Raw genomic sequence first — 18647 nt, 5'->3', positions numbered from 1 at the left:
CAGTTTGAGTAAAGTATACTTACATTTTTCCTGTAAGTCAACTTTTTTTGATTTCTCTATACATAAAAACACTAGTTAAATGTAGTCAATATGGGGAAGTGAGCACTACATAATCTTTTAAAGTCAAAGTCACTTTTATTTTCTCCCCAATTGGTAGTTACAGTCTTGTCCCATCGCTGCAACTCCTGTACGAACTCGGTAGACGAAGGTCGAGAGCCATGTGTCCCCCGAAACACGAACCTGCAAAGCCGCACTGCTTCTTGACACACTGCTCACTTAACCCAGCCGCACCAATGTGTCAGAGAAAACACAGTACAACCTGCGACAGCATGCATCCGCCCGGCCCGCCACAGGTAGTCGCTAGAGCACAATGGGACAAGGACATCCCAGCCGGCCAAACTCTCCCCTAACCCTGACGACGCTGGGCCAATTGTGCGCCACCTCATGGGTCTCCCGGTCGTGGCCAGCTGCATCACAGCCTGGGATCAAACCCTGTTCTGTAGTGACGCCTGTAGCACAGCGATGCAGTGCCTTTGACTTTAGGCCTCCTGAGTGGTGCAGTGGTCTAAGTCACTTAATAAGTATAAGTTGCAATACCTGAAATGTTTAAGTGTAGCAAAGCCCACTGTAACGGCGTTCCTCCTCCTCTTCATCCGAAAAGGAGGAGTAGTGATACGACCAAAATGCAGCGTTGTAGTTCGACATAGTATTTATTAAACAAAACAAAAAACACGACGAACACTTGAATAATTACAAAACAAATAATCGACGTAGACAGACCTGGACGACGAACTTACAGAAAACACGAAGAACGCAATAACAGGAAAACTGACTACATTAAACGAACGAACAAACAAAACCGAAAACAGTCCCGTGTGGCGTAACATACACAGACACAGGAGACAACCACCCACAACAAACAATGTGAAAACACCTACCTTAATATGGCTCTCAATCAGAGGAAATGAAAACCACCTGCCTCTAATTGAGAGCCATATCAGGTCACCCTTAACAAACATAGAAACACACAACATAGACTACCCACCCAAAACTCACGCCCTGACCGTCAAACACATACAAAATAACAGAAAACCGGTCAGGAACGTGACACCCACCTTACTTAGAAACTATAATTTACCATTACTCAAATGTAACTGTAAATTGACAGACTTTTTTTGTGGGAGAAACTGATTACCTCAATTTGATCAATTAGCCTTAACTCAAATATAATCAGTAAAAACAAAACAGTTCACTCAAAAAGCAACATTTCAGAAGCGTTCTGTCTTCCTCTGTGTTGGCTTTAGCCTAGAGCTCAGAGAGAGGTTGAAACATGAGACACGTTCACGTAGTTGATTGGCCCAGTAAGACAACAGTGCCACCGGCCCTCTCTTCCCTCACTGTAAAACTTTTGAGGAAACCTGTTGCACTAAATATATCTGAGTACAGTTACATAAAGTGAATTTGTTGTAATTACTCAAACCGATAGAGTCACTGTGACCCTGTAGGGGGTCCGTATTTTAGTTATATCAGCTTGAAAATGTTAAATATAATTTCCTTTTCAAATGAATTGTAGAGTTACCACCCATGACAGTATTTGTTAGTGACAGAGACATGGTTGTTGAATTCATTAACTTTCAGTCCTGTGGCCTTCAATAACTGAGTTCCTATGATAATTAAACTCTTTATGACAATACATTACATATCTTATAAGGTCTTATTTTATATACCTTTATACAATGGCCTGAAACTCATGGTTTACAGGTCACATCAGTCCTTCAAGTAGGATTGCAGAATTCTGGTAACTTTCCCAAAATTCCCAGATTTGTAAATCGAGGAAGTCTTTCGAGGAATCTTCCAAAGGGGGAAATTTACTTGTGTTTTAACTTCTACCTGCACGTCACATTATGCTGTAACTTCTATTGGAATCCAGCCAGTTAGGCTATCCAACAGTTGAAATTTGTATTCACCCGCAACCTGATAATGACTGCCAGGAGGGTTAGGAACAATGGGAGGAGACCGCCTAAGCCATTTAACCTGGAACCATTTCAGTAACAAGTTAAACCATTTCAGTAACAAGTTAAAAATTCAAACAAAATTATTGGATTAGTTTATAAAAAGGTATGTTATTTATCTTTGTGTAGTATAAGATTAATCAATCACTCAACGTATATTAAAAAACACAGATTCCAAAAAATCGACCTGCAGCAGAGCATGCTGGGAAAAGTTGGTGTGACTTCTCATTTTGAGTCAGTATCACATAAACATTGATTTTGAGTTCAACTTACTAGAAGTATGAGTTAAAAATGTATTTTACAGTCCTCTTGTTTTAGAAAAACATACATATGAAAAAGTTATTTAAAAGGCATCATATTATTTACAGACAAGCATACAGTACATGATGCTAAAATAGTGCATGTGTTGCAGGTGATCTCCTATGACCTATGTCCCCACTCTTTTCTTCACATACTCCAGTAGACTGTCCTGCATGGTCTCACTGTGGAGGATCTGCTGAGGAACAGCCTGTACCATCCAACCCTGTAGAGACAACACACACACACACACACACACACACACACACACACACACACACACACACACACACACACACACACACACACACACACACACACACACACACACACACACACACACACACACACACAAACACACACACACACACACACACACACACACACACACACACACACACACACACCTGTTTCAAATACTAAAAACAAGGTAAATACTCCTACTTTCCATATGTGTAGATGTTCTGATGTGATTTACCAGTACTGTGTGACAGATGCTGCCGTAGGTCTTGTCCCCGGCTTGGAGGTACTCCAGGGATGTCCTGACAAAGTCCTCCGCTGTCAGCGTCACCATGTTGGACTTCTGGTAGCCCGTCATGGGGGTGGACACCCCAAATGGAGCCACTGCCTGGACACAGAGACACAGGAAAGAAACATAGAGTAAAGTAGACATATAGAGTAGACAGTGTTGAGGCCAGTTCCATTTAAATTCAGTCAAGTGGGGAAGTGAATTTACCTTAAAATTCAAGAATAGAAAAATGCCATTTATTTCCCTAAATGAATTCTTGATTTAGCTCACCTCCTGAATTCACATTCACGTTGCTGTACAAACCAATGAATACAATTTGTATTTATTTATTCTACCCTTATTTTATCAGGTAAGTTGACTGACAAAACATTCTGATTTACAGCAATGACCTGGGGAATAGTTACAGGTGAGGAGGAGGGGGGATGAATAAGCCAATATACACAGTCAGTACATGTACAAACGATTTGAGTGCCCTCCCCCTTTAATATGAATGTTAAATAGACCCATGTACACTGATGCTTGGATGCATCACTGCACCTGTATCATGATTCCTTTTGCTTTATATTCAGCCTGCAGACCTTGAGAGAACCTCTCCACAAACACCTGTACAAAGACAGCAAGACAGAAACATGGAAATCACTTTGGTTATTTGTTACACAAACGACTAATTCCAGAAGCATCGCGTACAACTGACGGATCATCCTGTGCTTAGAAAGAGATAGCGGGTCTGTACTAGCCTTTGATGCGCAGTACATGGTGTACATGGGGGAGGGAACACTGGCAACACCAGAGGAGATGTTCACGATCACTCCCTTCCCTCTGCAGAGGAATTAGACAGTCAGGATTACTCAGGTTCTCCTCTCCTGACATTCATCAACATACGTTCATCCAGTAATTAACAGGATTTTACAATTGGACTAATTCTAGTTTCAGTACAAATGAACTGGACTTTCGATTAATTGACAATGTGAAGTCTCAAATATTGACTTGAGGAAAACCTCTCCCAAAACACCTCTTCTCCATCCCTGGCAGGACTATTTGGCACATCTGTGGAACAAAGACAGGTCAGTTAAAAACAAAATACACTTAATTAAAGGGATACTTCGGGATTTTGGCAATGAGTCAGATGCAGGGCCGGCGCCAGAAAAAAAATCCATTGGACGGGCATGTGATTTCCATAGAGGGGAAAGTATTTTGTTCACGGGACCTCCTATTTGGATGTAGACTGTAATTTTTTTTATTTGTTACTTATAATATTAAGTGTTCAATACATTTTATTCGTGGAGTGCCTTTGTTACAACTATTAACTGTAAGCGTTGGTGTTGGAACCCGGTATAAGCTTATTTTTATAACGACAAAATAAAAATAAATACCCCCACCACCAAGAGCAAGGTCAGCAAGATGCATGGTCAAATGACGAACACATCAGTAGCCTAAACATCATTACAAGCGCCAAGTGTGCTTGATTATAGTGAAAATCATCACATAAGCAATAATGACAATATGAATATGGGTTGATATGCAAGCAGTCAAAAAGTCAATTGGCAGTTGGCAATCATTCGGCACATGTCCATGTCACATAGCCTAAACAACGAAAGCTGTTGAGTGCGTTGATGATTATATTATTTTGCTTGAGATGTAGGGCCTGCTCCCTCAGTGATTTTGTGCTGATAAAAGCCTGTAAAATTGTCACCTGCTTGTTCTATTTGGAGAAACTCCACAAATACAGGTGTGCCAAGCTTGTAATGTCATACCCAAGGCTGTAATCGCTGCCAAAGGTGCTTCAACAAAGTACTGAGTAAAGTCCCTGAAAACTTATGCAAATGTTATATTTCAGAAATTCTTTTTTATATACATTTGTAAAAATGTCTGAACCAGTTTTTGCTTTGTCATTATGGGGTATTGTGTGTAGATTGATAAGGGGGAAAAAACGATTTAATCCATTTTTGAATACAGCTGTAACAAAATGTGGAAAAAGTCAAGGGGTCTGAATACTTTCCGAATGTACTGTATCTGATGCGGACTGGCAAAAAAGAGAATGTCATGCCATACTCTTTTAGTTCTGACAGCATCAGATTTCCTGGGCTACACACACAGAGACAGAGACGCGCTGTTTCGCTTGCTTGGATGGGTCTTTCTGTTGGCGGGTGTCTTGGTCAAATATTTAAATATTTTATTTGGACGGGGCATGAGGTATGTTAGAGCGGGCCAGGACTCCTAAGGTCTGCCCATAACGCCGGTCCTGGTCAGATGAACTCGTGGATACCATTTTTATGTCTCTGTGTTTAGGATGAAGGAATTAGTTTCGCGAGCCAATGCTAACTAGCGTTAGCACAATGACTGGAAGTCTATGGTATCTACTAGCAGTTACCATAGACTTCCAGCAGCATACCACCCTGCATCCTGCTGCTGGCTTGCTTCTGAAGCTTAGCAGTCCCTGGATGGGAGACCAGGTGGTGTTGGAGGGCCAGTAGGAGGCAACCTTTCCTCTGGTTTCAAAACAATTCCCTGTGTAGGGTGCTATCTTTCAGATGGAATGTTAAATGGGTGTCCTGACTCTCTGTGGTCACAAAAAGATCCCATGGCACTTATTGTAAGAGTAGTGGTATTAATCCCGGTGTCCTGGCTAAATTTCCAATCTGGCTCTCATACTGTCATGGTCACATAATCATCCTCAGTTTACAAATGGCTCATTCATCCTCTCCCCTGTAATTATTCCCCAGGTTGTTGCTGTAAATGAGAATGTGTTAGTTAGTAAGTGTGCTAGCACTAGTCAGCAACTTCCTTCAAACTGCATACAGAGACGTTAAATGATATCCATGAGTTCATCTGGGGAAGTAGATAAAGGTCTTCATTGCCAAAATCACAAAGTATCCTTTTAAGCATAAACTCCACTGATGGGCTTCAATATCTACCCACCTTGACCAAGGCTTTCACATTGCAGTTGATCACTTTTGTAATTCTCTGTAAGGGGTAAAAAACAAAAAAACAATAGTGAAGTGTGTTCCTCCTTCCTTGTCTTCCACAGGTAACATTTTTATTTGTATTTTATTTAACTAGGCAAGTCAGTTAAGAACAAATTCTTATTTACAATGACGGCCTACCAAAAAGCAAAAGGCATCCCGCGGGGACGGAGGCTGGGATTCAAAGTAAAATGAATAAAATAAAAAATATAGAACAAAACACACATCACAACGAGAGATAACACAACACTACATAAAGAGATAACTAAGACAACAGCATAGCAAGGCAGCAACACATGGCAACACAGCATGGTAGCAACACAACGTGACAACAACATGGTAGCAGCACAACATGTTAGCAGCACAAAACATGGTACAAACATTGGGCACAGACAACAGCACAAATGGCAAGAAGGTAGAGACAACAATACATTACGCAAAGCAGCCACAACTGTCAGTACGAGTGTCCATGATTTGAGTCTTTGAATGCAGAGATGGAGATTAAACTGTCCAGTTGGAGTGTTTGTTGCAGCTCATTCCAGTCGCTAGCTGCAGTGAACTGAAAAGAGGAGCGACCCAGGGATGTGTGTGCATTGGGGACCTTTAACAGAATGTGACTGGCAGAACGGGTGTTGTATGTGGAGGATGAGGGCTGCAGTAGGCATCTCAGATAGGGGGGAGTGAGGCCTAAGAGGGTTTTAGAAATAAGCATCAGCCAGTGGGTCTTGCGACGGGTATACGGAGATGACCAGTTTACAGAGGAGTATAGAGTGCAGTGATGTGTCCTATAAGGAGCATTGGTGGCAAATCTGATGGCTGAATGGTAAAGAACATCTAGCCGCTCAAGAGCACCCTTACCTGACGATTTCTAAATTACGTCTCCGTAATCTAGCATGGTCATCTGATTCAGGGTTAGTTGGCAGCTGGTGTGAAAGAGGAGCGATTACAATAGAGGAAACCAAGTCTAGATTTAGCTTCAGCCTGCAGCTTTGATATGTGCTGATAGTGTACCGTCTAGCCATACTCCCCAAGTACTTGTATGAGCTAACTACCTCAAGCTCTAAACCCTCAGAGGTAGTAATCACACCTGTAATCATGACCTTTGTTTTGGAGGTGTTCAGAACAAGGTTAAGGGCAGAGAAAGCATGTTGGACACTAAGAAAGCTTTGTTGTAGAGCGTTTAACACAAAAATCCGGGGAGGTGCCAGCTGAGTAGAAGACTGTAGCTAAATGGATAAGAGAGCTTCCTACTGCCTGAGCTATGTTGTTGATGTAAATTGAGAAGAGCATGGGGCCTAGGATCGAGCCTTGGGGTGCTCACTTGGTGACAGGCAGTGGCTGAGACAGAAGATGTTCTGACTTTATACACTGCACTCTTTGAGAGAGGTAGTTAGCAAACCAGGCCAAAGACCCCTCAGAGACACCAATACTCCTTAGCCAGCCCAGAAGAATGGAATGATCTACCATATCAAAAGCTTTGGCCGCACAACATTGCTTAGAATCAAGGTCAATGGTGACATCCTTGAGGACCTTGAAGGTTGCAGTGACACATCCATAACCTGAGCGGAAACCAGATTTCATACCAAAGAGAATACTATAGATATCAAGAAAACCAGTCAGTTGATTATTGACAAGTTTTTCCAACACTTTTGATAAACAGGGGAACATAGAAATAGGCCTATAACAGTTAGGATCAGCTTGATCTCCCCTTTTAAATAAAGGATGAACTGTGGCTGCCTTCCAAGCAATAGGAACCTCCCTAGAGAGGAGAGACAGGTTAAAAAGGTCAGAGATAGGCTTGGCGGTGATAGAAAGCGGCTTAACCGTCTGACCCAGATGTTTTTTTTTGGTCAAGTTTAGGAGCTCCTTTAGCACCTCGGACTCAGTGACCGGCTGCAGGGAGAAACTTTGTAGCAGGGCAGGGGAAAAAGAGGGAGGAGCGTTGGGGCTAGTCGCATTGGAAGGGGTGGGAGATGAGGAAATGTTGGACGGGCAAGGAGGCATGGCTGAGTCAATTAGGAATCCCGACTTAATGAAGTGGTGATTAAAGAGCTCAGCCATGTTCTTCTTGTCAGTAACAACCACATCATCAACATTAAGGGACATGGGCAGCTGTGAGGAGGAGGGTTTATTCTCCAGGTCTTTAACCGTTTCCAGAACTTCTTGGGGTTAGACCCACAGAGAGAGAACTGCTCCTTAAAGTAACTAACTTTGGCCTTCCTGATAGCCTGAGTGCACTTATTTCTCATGTGCCTAAACGAGAGCCAGTCAGCCTGAGTATGTGTGTCACGAGCCTTTCGCCAAATGCAAGTGCATTTCTTGAGGTGGATCAACATCAACGTAATAACTGGCATATTATGACATCACACCAGCGGGGCCTGGTGGGAGGAGCTATAGGAGGACGGGCTCATTGTAGAGGCTGGAATGAGATCAATGTAATGGAGTCAAACGTGGTTTCCATGTTAGATTTGTTGAATATCGTTCCATTTATTCCATTCCAGCAGTGGAAGCTGCTGGAAGGAGGACAGCTCATAATAATGTCTGGAATGGAGTCAATGGAATGGTATCAAACATGTGAACTCCATGTCATTGATACCATTCCACTGACTCCATTCCAGACATTATTATGAGCCGTCCTCCCCTCAGCAGCCTCCACTGTGTCAAGCAGCGTGTTGGATAAAGGTGAGGTGAGGCGAGAGAGGAAAGGGGAATGTGAGGAACAGGTAAGAGGACAGGTGAGGTATGAGGACGGGATCTTAATTTGATCACTCTTTTGTTGAAAAGAAAACTTGTGCATTGCAGGAATTGCAAACTTGTAGTGTATTCAAGGTTTAAAAGGCTTCTAAAGTTTGCCATTTCCAACTGAACATTTCAGACTTGATTTGCCCTAACGTCCAATGCATCAGCCATTCCAAAAATGTATATTAATTCTAATACACAAAATAATTCACATTTCCTGTTGCTGCAGGATTCTTTTCCTGCTGTAGCAAACTGAATCAAATTAAGATCCTACATCTGTAGGTGAACCACTATTGTATGTTTCCTCTCACCTGTTCCAGGTCCTTAGTCTGCAGGAACTTGCAGGGAATATGACTAGGCAGAATCCCCACGTTGTTCACTGCATGAATTGGATAAGACCAGGTTAATGCCACTCGGCAGCTGTCATTGGGATAGGTAGACTTTTTTTAGAGATCAGTAAATATAACAAGGAGTAATAATGAAGGACAGCGTGTACCTAATACACTGATATTTAAGCCTTTCAGGTTCTCCTCAATGTGTTCGTACATGTCATCCTCAGTGAAATCGGCTACGATCACTTTCACTTTCTGACCCGTGGTTTCTCCTGTGAAAGAGAAACGTCACAAAATGAAGTCGAATAGATACATTTGACCTAACATCTAAACCAGGGGTGTCAAACTCATTATGCACCGGGGGTCTTCATCGAGGTCCGGAGGGCTGCACCGAATATCTGTTATATTTCCTCGCTGTCAAATTCGACACTGACGGTGTAGCTTTAATTTCCGTGATTATTAGAGTTGGAAACAGTCAAGAAACTCTATCGATGTAGGTCCATTATAATTTCAAAAACAATATATTTTATTTTTACACAAACCACCCTCGGGATGGATTGAACCTCTGCGAGCAGTATGTTTGACACTCCTGTTCTTAACCCTCAAAGACAATGTTAAATGTAAATTTAAATTCCTCCCACCTATCTCCAGTGCCACCCGGTCCAGTTTGTCCTTGGTTCTGCTCAGGATCACCACGTTCAGCCCACGTCCTGCCAGCTGCACAGGTAGGACAGACCCACATGGAGTTAGTGATGGACAGGTAGGACAGAACCACTGGAGTTAGTGATGGACAGGTAGGACAGACCCACATGGAGTTAGTGATGGACAGGTAGGACAGAACCACTGGAGTTAGTGATGGACAGGTAGGACAGAACCACTGGAGTTAGTGTTGCACAGGGGGGATAGAACCACATGGAGTTAGTGTTGCACAGGGGGGATAGAACCACATGGAGTTAGTGATGGACAGGTAGGACAGAACCACTGGAGTTAGTGATGGACAGGTAGGACAGAACCACTGGAGTTAGTGATGGACAGGTAGGACAGAACCACTGGAGTTAGTAATGGACAGGTAGGACAGAACCACATGGAGTTAGTAATGGACAGGTAGGACAGAACCACTGGAGTTAGTGTTGCACAGGGGGGATAGAACCACATGGAGTTAGTGTTGGACAGGGGGGATAGAACCACATGGAGTTAGTGTTGCACAGGGGGGATAGAACCACATGGAGTTAGTGATGGACAGGGGGGATAGAACCACATGGAGTTAGTGATGGACAGGGGGGATAGAACCACATGGAGTTAGTGTTGGACAGGGGGGATAGAACCACATGGAGTTAGTGTTGCACAGGGGGGATAGAACCACATGGAGTTAGTGTTGCACAGGGGGGATAGAACCACATGGAGTTAGTGTTGGACAGGGGGGATAGAACCACATGGAGTTAGTGATGGACAGGTAGGACAGAACCACATGGAGTTAGTGATGGACAGGGGGGATAGAACCACATGGAGTTAGTGTTGCACAGGGGGGATAGAACCACATGGAGTTAGTGATGCACAGGGGGGATAGAACCACATGGAGTTAGTGTTGCACAGGGGGGATAGAACCACATGGAGTTAGTGTTGGACAGGGGGGATAGAACCACATGGAGTTAGTGTTGGACAGGTAGGACAGAACCACATGGAGTTAGTGTTGGACAGGTAGGACAGAACCACATGGAGTTAGTGTTGGACAGGTAGGACAGAACCACATGGAGTTAGTGATGGACAGGGGGGATAGAACCACATGGAGTTAGTGTTGGACAGGTAGGACAGAACCACATGGAGTTAGTGATGGACAGGGGGGATAGAACCACATGGAGTTAGTGTTGGACAGGGGGGATAGAACCACATGGAGTTAGTGTTGCACAGGGGGGATAGAACCACATGGAGTTAGTGTTGGACAGGTAGGACAGAACCACTGGAGTTAGTGATGGACAGGGGGGATAGAACCACATGGAGTTAGTGTTGGACAGGGGGGATAGAACCACATGGAGTTAGTGTTGGACAGGGGGGATAGAACCACATGGAGTTAGTGATGGACAGGGGGGATAGAACCACATGGAGTTAGTGATGGACAGGTAGGACAGAACCACATGGAGTTAGTGTTGCACAGGGGGGATAGAACCATAGTGATGGACAGGTAGGACAGAACCACTGGAGTTAGTGATGGACAGGTAGGACAGAACCACATGGAGTTAGTGTTGCACAGGGGGGATAGAACCATAGTGATGGACAGGTAGGACAGAACCACTGGAGTTAGTGATGGACAGGTAGGACAGAACCACATGGAGTTAGTGATGGACAGGGGGGATAGAACCACATGGAGTTAGTGATGGACAGGGGGGATAGAACCACATGGAGTTAGTGTTGCACAGGGGGGATAGAACCACATGGAGTTAGTGATGGACAGGGGGGATAGAACCACATGGAGTTAGTGTTGCACAGGGGGGATAGAACCACATGGAGTTAGTGTTGCACAGGGGGGATAGAACCACATGGAGTTAGTGTTGCACAGGGGGGATAGAACCACATGGAGTTAGTGTTGCACAGGTAGGACAGAACCACTGGAGTTAGTGTTGGACAGGGGGGATAGAACCACATGGAGTTAGTGTTGCACAGGTAGGACAGAACCACTGGAGTTAGTGATGGACAGGGGGGATAGAACCACATGGAGTTAGTGTTGCACAGGGGGGATAGAACCACTGGAGTTAGTGTTGGACAGGGGGGATAGAACCACATGGAGTTAGTGTTGCACAGGTAGGACAGAACCACTGGAGTTAGTGTTGGACAGGGGGGATAGAACCACATGGAGTTAGTGTTGCACAGGGGGGATAGAACCACTGGAGTTAGTGTTGCACAGGGGGGATAGAACCACTGGAGTTAGTGTTGCACAGGGGGGATAGAACCACATGGAGTTAGTGTTGCACAGGGGGGATAGAACCACATGGAGTTAGTGTTGCACAGGGGGGATAGAACCACATGGAGTTAGTGATGGACAGGTAGGACAGAACCACTGGAGTTAGTGTTGGACAGGGGGGATAGAACCACATGGAGTTAGTGTTGCACAGGGGGGATAGAACCACATGGAGTTAGTGTTGCACAGGGGGGATAGAACCACATGGAGTTAGTGATGCACAGGGGGGATAGAACCACATGGAGTTAGTGATGCACAGGTAGGACAGAACCACATGGAGTTAGTGTTGGACAGGTAGGACAGAACCACATGGAGTTAGTGTTGGACAGGTAGGACAGAACCACATGGAGTTAGTGTTGGACAGGGGGGATAGAACCACATGGAGTTAGTGTTGGACAGGTAGGACAGAACCACATGGAGTTAGTGTTGGACAGGTAGGACAGAACCACATGGAGTTAGTGTTGGACAGGTAGGACAGAACCACATGGAGTTAGTGTTGGACAGGGGGGATAGAACCACATGGAGTTAGTGATGGACAGGTAGGACAGAACCACATGGAGTTAGTGTTGGACAGGGGGGATAGAACCACATGGAGTTAGTGTTGCACAGGGGGGATAGAACCACATGGAGTTAGTGATGGACAGGGGGGATAGAACCACATGGAGTTAGTGTTGCACAGGGGGGATAGAACCACATGGAGTTAGTGTTGGACAGGGGGGATAGAACCACATGGAGTTAGTGTTGCACAGGGGGGATAGAACCACATGGAGTTAGTGATGGACAGGGGGGATAGAACCACATGGAGTTAGTGATGGACAGGGGGGATAGAACCACATGGAGTTAGTGTTGGACAGGTAGGACAGAACCACATGGAGTTAGTGATGGACAGGGGGGATAGAACCACATGGAGTTAGTGATGGACAGGGGGGATAGAACCACATGGAGTTAGTGATGGACAGGTAGGACAGAACCACATGGAGTTAGTGTTGGACAGGGGGGATAGAACCACATGGAGTTAGTGATGGACAGGGGGGATAGAACCACATGGAGTTAGTGTTGGACAGGGGGGATAGAACCACATGGAGTTAGTGTTGCACAGGGGGGATAGAACCACATGGAGTTAGTGTTGCACAGGGGGGATAGAACCACATGGAGTTAGTGATGGACAGGTAGGACAGAACCACATGGAGTTAGTGATGGACAGGTAGGACAGAACCACATGGAGTTAGTGTTGGACAGGGGGGATAGAATCACATGGAGTTAGTGTTGCACATGGGGGATAGAACCACATGGAGTTAGTGTTGGACAGGGGGGATAGAACCACATGGAGTTAGTGTTGCACAGGGGGGATAGAACCACATGGAGTTAGTGTTGGACAGGGGGGATAGAACCACATGGAGTTAGTGTTGCACAGGGGGGATAGAACCACATGGAGTTAGTGTTGCACAGTGGGGGTAGAACCACATGGAGTTAGAACCACATGGAGTTAGTGATGAACAGGTAGTATTCCATGAACAGCCACAGTCACATTCAGAGACAGCAATGGTAACTTACCTCAAAGGCGTAAGCCTTCCCTATCCCGTCTGACCCACCAGTGACCACTGCAACAGAGCAAGATGGGATAGGATGTCACTGCAAAATATTTTTACACATTGCTCCTGATAGAAGTATGCAGGTAGTACTATTTCCCACCACTAGAGGCTTCATGCACCACAGCATGGGTGGACTGCTCCACTTGGAAGTATAGTTCTCATCGGGCCTGAAAGTTAGAGCCAAGTCTGATCCAAGCCCGGTAAATTGAAACCCGAGCCCCGGTCCAATATCACAGAAATGTAATTAGCTTTAACCCAAAAATGAGCCATATTTCTAGAAAACAGTATATTGATTTAAACTGGTGCCGAGAACAATGCAGTAGAGGCGGGCAGCAGAGTCTGGAAAACTCACCTAAATTGTGATCAACTGAATGATGAAAATATTGGAATAAAGTTGGAAGGCATGTATCAAATTGCTGTTTTATACTGAAACTCCCAAAGTCATATCCAAGTGTTAACTGTAATTTAAAGCAATAGTCATGTCACCTAGATGATCATTTCAGCACCATTTTGATTGGAACAGCGCCATCGCGCTGCTTCGCGACAGGCGTGGAGGAGTTGTCTTGATAACTCAATTAATAGGCAGGTTTCCATTGACCCAGTTTTATTCGACAAAAGCAATGTCGCAAGAAAAATAACTCCCAACATGTGTAATGGAAACGACAGATTTAGAAGTCGTCTATATAAGAGGTTGTGTGTGTAGTTCTAAAGGACAACACACCACATCATCACTGACTCCAAGTGTACTTCAATATGTTGGTTATGTTTTTCATTGAACCTTTATTTAACTAGGCAAGTCAGTTAAGAACAAATTCTTATTTACAATGACGGTGGGTTAGTGGGTTAACTGCCTTGTTCAGAGGCAGAACGACATATTTAACCTTGTCAGCTCGGGGATTCGAACTAGCAACCTTTCGGTTACTGGCCCAATGCCCTAACCACTAGGCTACCTGCTGCCCCATTACTAGAGGGTAACTAGTCCCCTAAGGTTAACTAGCCTCCCCCCCAACACAAGATGTCACCAAAAACTTTCCCTGGCTGCCACTGCTCTGTAAGTGACAAAGTTGTAGATATATTCCAATGAAGTTAGATGTACAAGTAGGAAAGCCTTAAGATAAATAATCCACTTGTTTAGAGAGAAACATTTAGATCATTTTTCAATAAAGTAAGTTAGTAATATGTTGGATGAGTGTGTTGGGGGCAACTCGCCTCCACCTCCACCTCCACCTGGCCCCTGGGGGCTAGTTACCCCTTTATGGTTATGAATGTGTTTCTACCTGTCATTTAGACAATGACTATCCCAGTTAATGGTAGTTTATGCTCATTTTCTAGCTAGCAACCTTACTGGCAGTAAATGCTAGCCAGCTAGCTAGTTAGCATAAGCTGCTAGCAGAGCTAGCTAGCAACCTTACTACCCAATTGTCCGAGTTAAAATACATTAAAAAAGACAATACACTGCTCAAAAAAATAAAGGGAACACTTAAACAACACAATGTAACTCCAAGTCAATCACACTTCTGTGAAATCAAACTGTCCACTTGGGAAGCAACACTGATTGACAATAAATTTCACATGCTGTTGTGCAAATGGAATAGACAAAAGGTGGAAATTATAGGCAATTAACAAGACACCCCCCAAAAAGGAGTGATTCTGCAGGTGGTGACCACAGACCACTTCTCAGTTCCTATGCTTCCTGGCAGATGTTTTGGTCACTTTTGAATGCTGGCGGTGCTCTCACTCTAGTGGTAGCATGAGACGGAGTCTACAACCCACACAAGTGGCTCAGGTAGTGCAGTTCATCCAGGATGACACATCAATGCGAGCTGTGGCAAAAAGGTTTGCTGTGTCTGTCAGCGTAGTGTCCAGAGCATGGAGGCACTACCAGGAGACAGGCCAGTACATCAGGAGACGTGGAGGAGGCCGTAGGAGGGCAACAACCCAGCAGCAGGACCGCTACCTCCGCCTTTGTGCAAGGAGGTGCACTGACAGAGCCCTGCAAAATTACCTCCAGCAGGCCACAAATGTGCATGTGTCAGCATATGGTTTCACAAGGGGTCTGAGGATCTCATCTCGGTACCTAATGGCAGTCAGGCTACCTCTGGTGAGCACATGGAGGGCTGTGCGGCCCCACAAAGAAATGCCACCCCAGACCATGACTGACCCATCGCCAAACCGGTCATGCTGGAGGATGTTGCAGGCAGCAGAACGTTCTCCACGGCGTCTCCAGACTCTGTCACGTCTGTCACATGTGCTCATGTGCTCAGTGTGAACCTGCTTTCATCTGTGAAGAGCACAGGGCGCCAGTGGCGAATTTGCCAATCTTGGTGTTCTCTGGCAAATGCCAAACGTCCTGCACGGTGTTGGGCTGTAAGCACAACCCCAACCTGTGGACGTCGGGCCCTCATACCACCCTCATGGAGTCTGTTTCTGACCGTTTGAGCAGACACATGCACATTTGTGGCCTGCTGGAGGTCATTTTGCAGGGCGCTGGCAGTGCACCTCCTTGCACAAAGGCGGAGGTAGCGGTCCTGCTGCTGGGTTGTTGCCCTCCTACGGCCTCCTCCACGTCTCCTGATGTACTGGCCTGTCTCCTGGTAGTGCCTCCATGCTCTGGACACTACGCTGACAGACACAGCAAACCTTTTTGCCACTGCTCGCATTGATGTGTCATCCTGGATGAACTGCACTACCTGAGCCACTTGTGTGGGTTGTAGACTCCGTCTCATGCTACCACTAGAGTGAGAGCATCGCCAGCATTCAAAAGTGACCAAAACATCTGCCAGGAAGCATAGGAACTGAGAAGTGGTCTGTGGTCACCATCTGCAGAATCACTCCTTTTTTGGGGGTGTCTTGCTAATTGCCTATAATTTTCACCTTTTGTCTATTCCATTTGCACAACAGCATGTGAAATTTATTTTCAATCAGCGTTGCTTCCTAAGTGGACAGTTTGATTTCACAGAAGTGTGATTGACTTGGAGTTACATTGTGTTGTTTAAGTGTTCCCTTTATTTTTTTGAGCAGTGTAATTAATTGCAGTTGTAAATGTTTCCACTAGTGACTGATAGCTTTACAGTTAATGTTACTTTAAAGTCGTTTAGTTATTTTACACAGCATTTTATGTCATATAACGTTCCCTAGATAGCTAGCTACGTATAACCTTACTACCAGATCTGAGGTAAAATACATTCAATAAGATATCGTAATTGCAGTTGTAAATGTTTCCACTAGTGACAGAAAGCTTTACAGTTAATGTTCCTTTAAAGCCAATTAGTTATTTTACACAGCATTTTATGTCATATTACTAGATAGCTAGCTACGTTTTTAAGAGAGAGCTTTTAAATTGGCACCACTCCCTCTGTAGGTCAATAATAATACTTTAAGGCATGTGGTTTGAAAGAAACGGGTTAGTCTTAAGGTACACAGTCCTGTGTGGGGTAGTTAGGGTTAAGGGCTATCTGTTAGATTAGGGGTCAGGTCATAGGTTAAGTGTCAGTTCTTTACAGTTACTAATATAATTCAATGTTTTTATTTTCAGATGAGAACATACAAGAAGAAAACAGACTGAAGCAATGGAAGCTATGGCCCTGAGTCAACACAGCATGCACTGAAGGCAATGGAAAATGGGCAGATCTTAACGGGAGCTGCCAGGGTGTCCAACATTCCATCAAGAACACTACGGCAACACAAAGGAAAGGAGGTGAAAAACCCAGGCTTCAGCCAAATGGGCGGGGTGCCAGTCTTCTCTTCCACATATGAAAGTGACCTCAACCACATTCAACAAATGGAAAGAACCCTATTTGGATTAACATCATGGGACGTGAGAAGACTCGCCTTCCATCTGGCAGAGAGGATGGGAATCAAGCGCAGGTTCAAGAAAGGAAAGGGGCACGGAGGGGTGGATTGGTTCAGTGGCTTAAGCGCAACCCTCAACTTTCAGTTCGAGTACCGCAAGCAACCAGTCTTGCGAGGGCCGTGGGCATTAATAAGCCTAAGGTTGACCAGTTGTTTTACGGCCTACAAAAGATGTTTCAATCAGCTTCAGGTAATGTTCCCTCCAATTCTGTGTAACTTCCAGCACGTGTTTACTGTGAACACTGAGGCTGTATCTGTTTTAAGTTATAGTTTCAGACAGTGTTCAAGTAGGCTACTGTGGCTATTTGATCATAATGTAGACTTTCCAGAGTGGCCTACCACCAAAAACAATGGAGAAAATGTATCCCATAACATTTTAACATGGAAAGAGCGGTTCTATCATTCAGTCTACAGTAGCAGCCAATGTGTCGCGTTCAATGTAGGCCTACATAATAATACATTATTATTCCCATACCATTATTAGAGAATCAGACAAATTATGCCACCCTCTGCCTATTGGCTACTTACCTTATTCAAGCCTGTCTCAAAACACAACACTACTGCCAACACCACCAATACCTCTAGCACTACCGCCACCACCTCTTTCTGCCACCACTACTAGCACTACCGCCACCACCTCTATTGCCACCACTACTAGCACTACCGCCACCACCACTAGAACTACTGCCAGCACCTCTACCGCCACCACCACTACTAGCAGCACTACCGCCATCACGTCTAGCACTACCGCCAGCACCTCTACCGCCACCGCCATTAGCACTACCTCCACCACCACTAGCACTACCGCCACCAGCTCTACCGCTGCCAACTCTACCACCACCACCACTAACACTGCCACCACCTCTACCAGCTCTACTGCTGCCAACTCTACCACCACCACCACTAACACTGCCACCACCTCTACCAGCTCTACCGCTGCCAACTCTACCACCACCACCACTAACACTGCCACCACCTCTACCAGCTCTACTGCTGCCAACTCTACCACCACCACCACTAACACTGCCACCACCTCTACCAGCTCTACTGCTGCCAACTCTACCACCACCACCACTAACACTGCCACCACCTCTACCAGCTCTACTGCTGCCAACTCTACCACCACCACCACTAACACTGCCACCACCTCTACCAGCTCTACCGCTGCCAACTCTACCACCACCACCACTAACACTGCCACCACCTCTACCAGCTCTACTGCTGCCAACTCTACCACCACCACTAACACTGCCACCACCTCTACCAGCTCTACTGCTGCCAACTCTACCACCACCACCACTAACACTGCCACCACCTCTACCAGCTCTACTGCTGCCAACTCTACCACCACCACCACTAACACTGCCACCACCTCCAC

At 45.1% G+C, this 18647-nt stretch overlaps 1 protein-coding gene across 3 annotated transcripts in view; it reads right to left on the bottom strand.

Moving 5' to 3' along the window:
• Nucleotides 1-691: 691 nt before the first annotated feature.
• The window catches only part of hsd17b3 (hydroxysteroid (17-beta) dehydrogenase 3), a 43708-nt gene continuing 25752 nt past the window's right edge, over nt 692-18647 (bottom strand). The window contains exons 2-12 of one of the 3 annotated variants that reach the window (XM_055920181.1): nt 13380-13426; nt 9514-9589; nt 9037-9144; nt 8852-8919; nt 5943-5975; nt 5758-5802; nt 3851-3885; nt 3576-3657; nt 3376-3441; nt 2788-2937; nt 692-2535 (exon numbers count right to left, since the gene is read on the bottom strand). In XM_055920181.1, the coding sequence (XP_055776156.1) occupies nt 2440-2535; nt 2788-2937; nt 3376-3441; nt 3576-3657; nt 3851-3885; nt 5758-5802; nt 5943-5975; nt 8852-8919; nt 9037-9144; nt 9514-9589; nt 13380-13426 (806 nt within the window). In that variant the 3' untranslated portion in view covers nt 692-2439. The remainder of the gene's footprint in view (nt 2536-2787; nt 2938-3375; nt 3442-3575; nt 3658-3850; nt 3886-5757; nt 5803-5942; nt 5976-8851; nt 8920-9036; nt 9145-9513; nt 9590-13379; nt 13427-18647) is intronic. The other 2 variants (XM_055920182.1, XM_055920183.1) reach the window with 2 other exon arrangements.

Source organism: Salvelinus fontinalis, chromosome 4, assembly GCF_029448725.1.
Source record: "Salvelinus fontinalis isolate EN_2023a chromosome 4, ASM2944872v1, whole genome shotgun sequence".
NCBI lineage: Eukaryota > Metazoa > Chordata > Actinopteri > Salmoniformes > Salmonidae > Salvelinus > Salvelinus fontinalis.
This window is presented reverse-complemented; position numbering and strand designations above follow the sequence as displayed.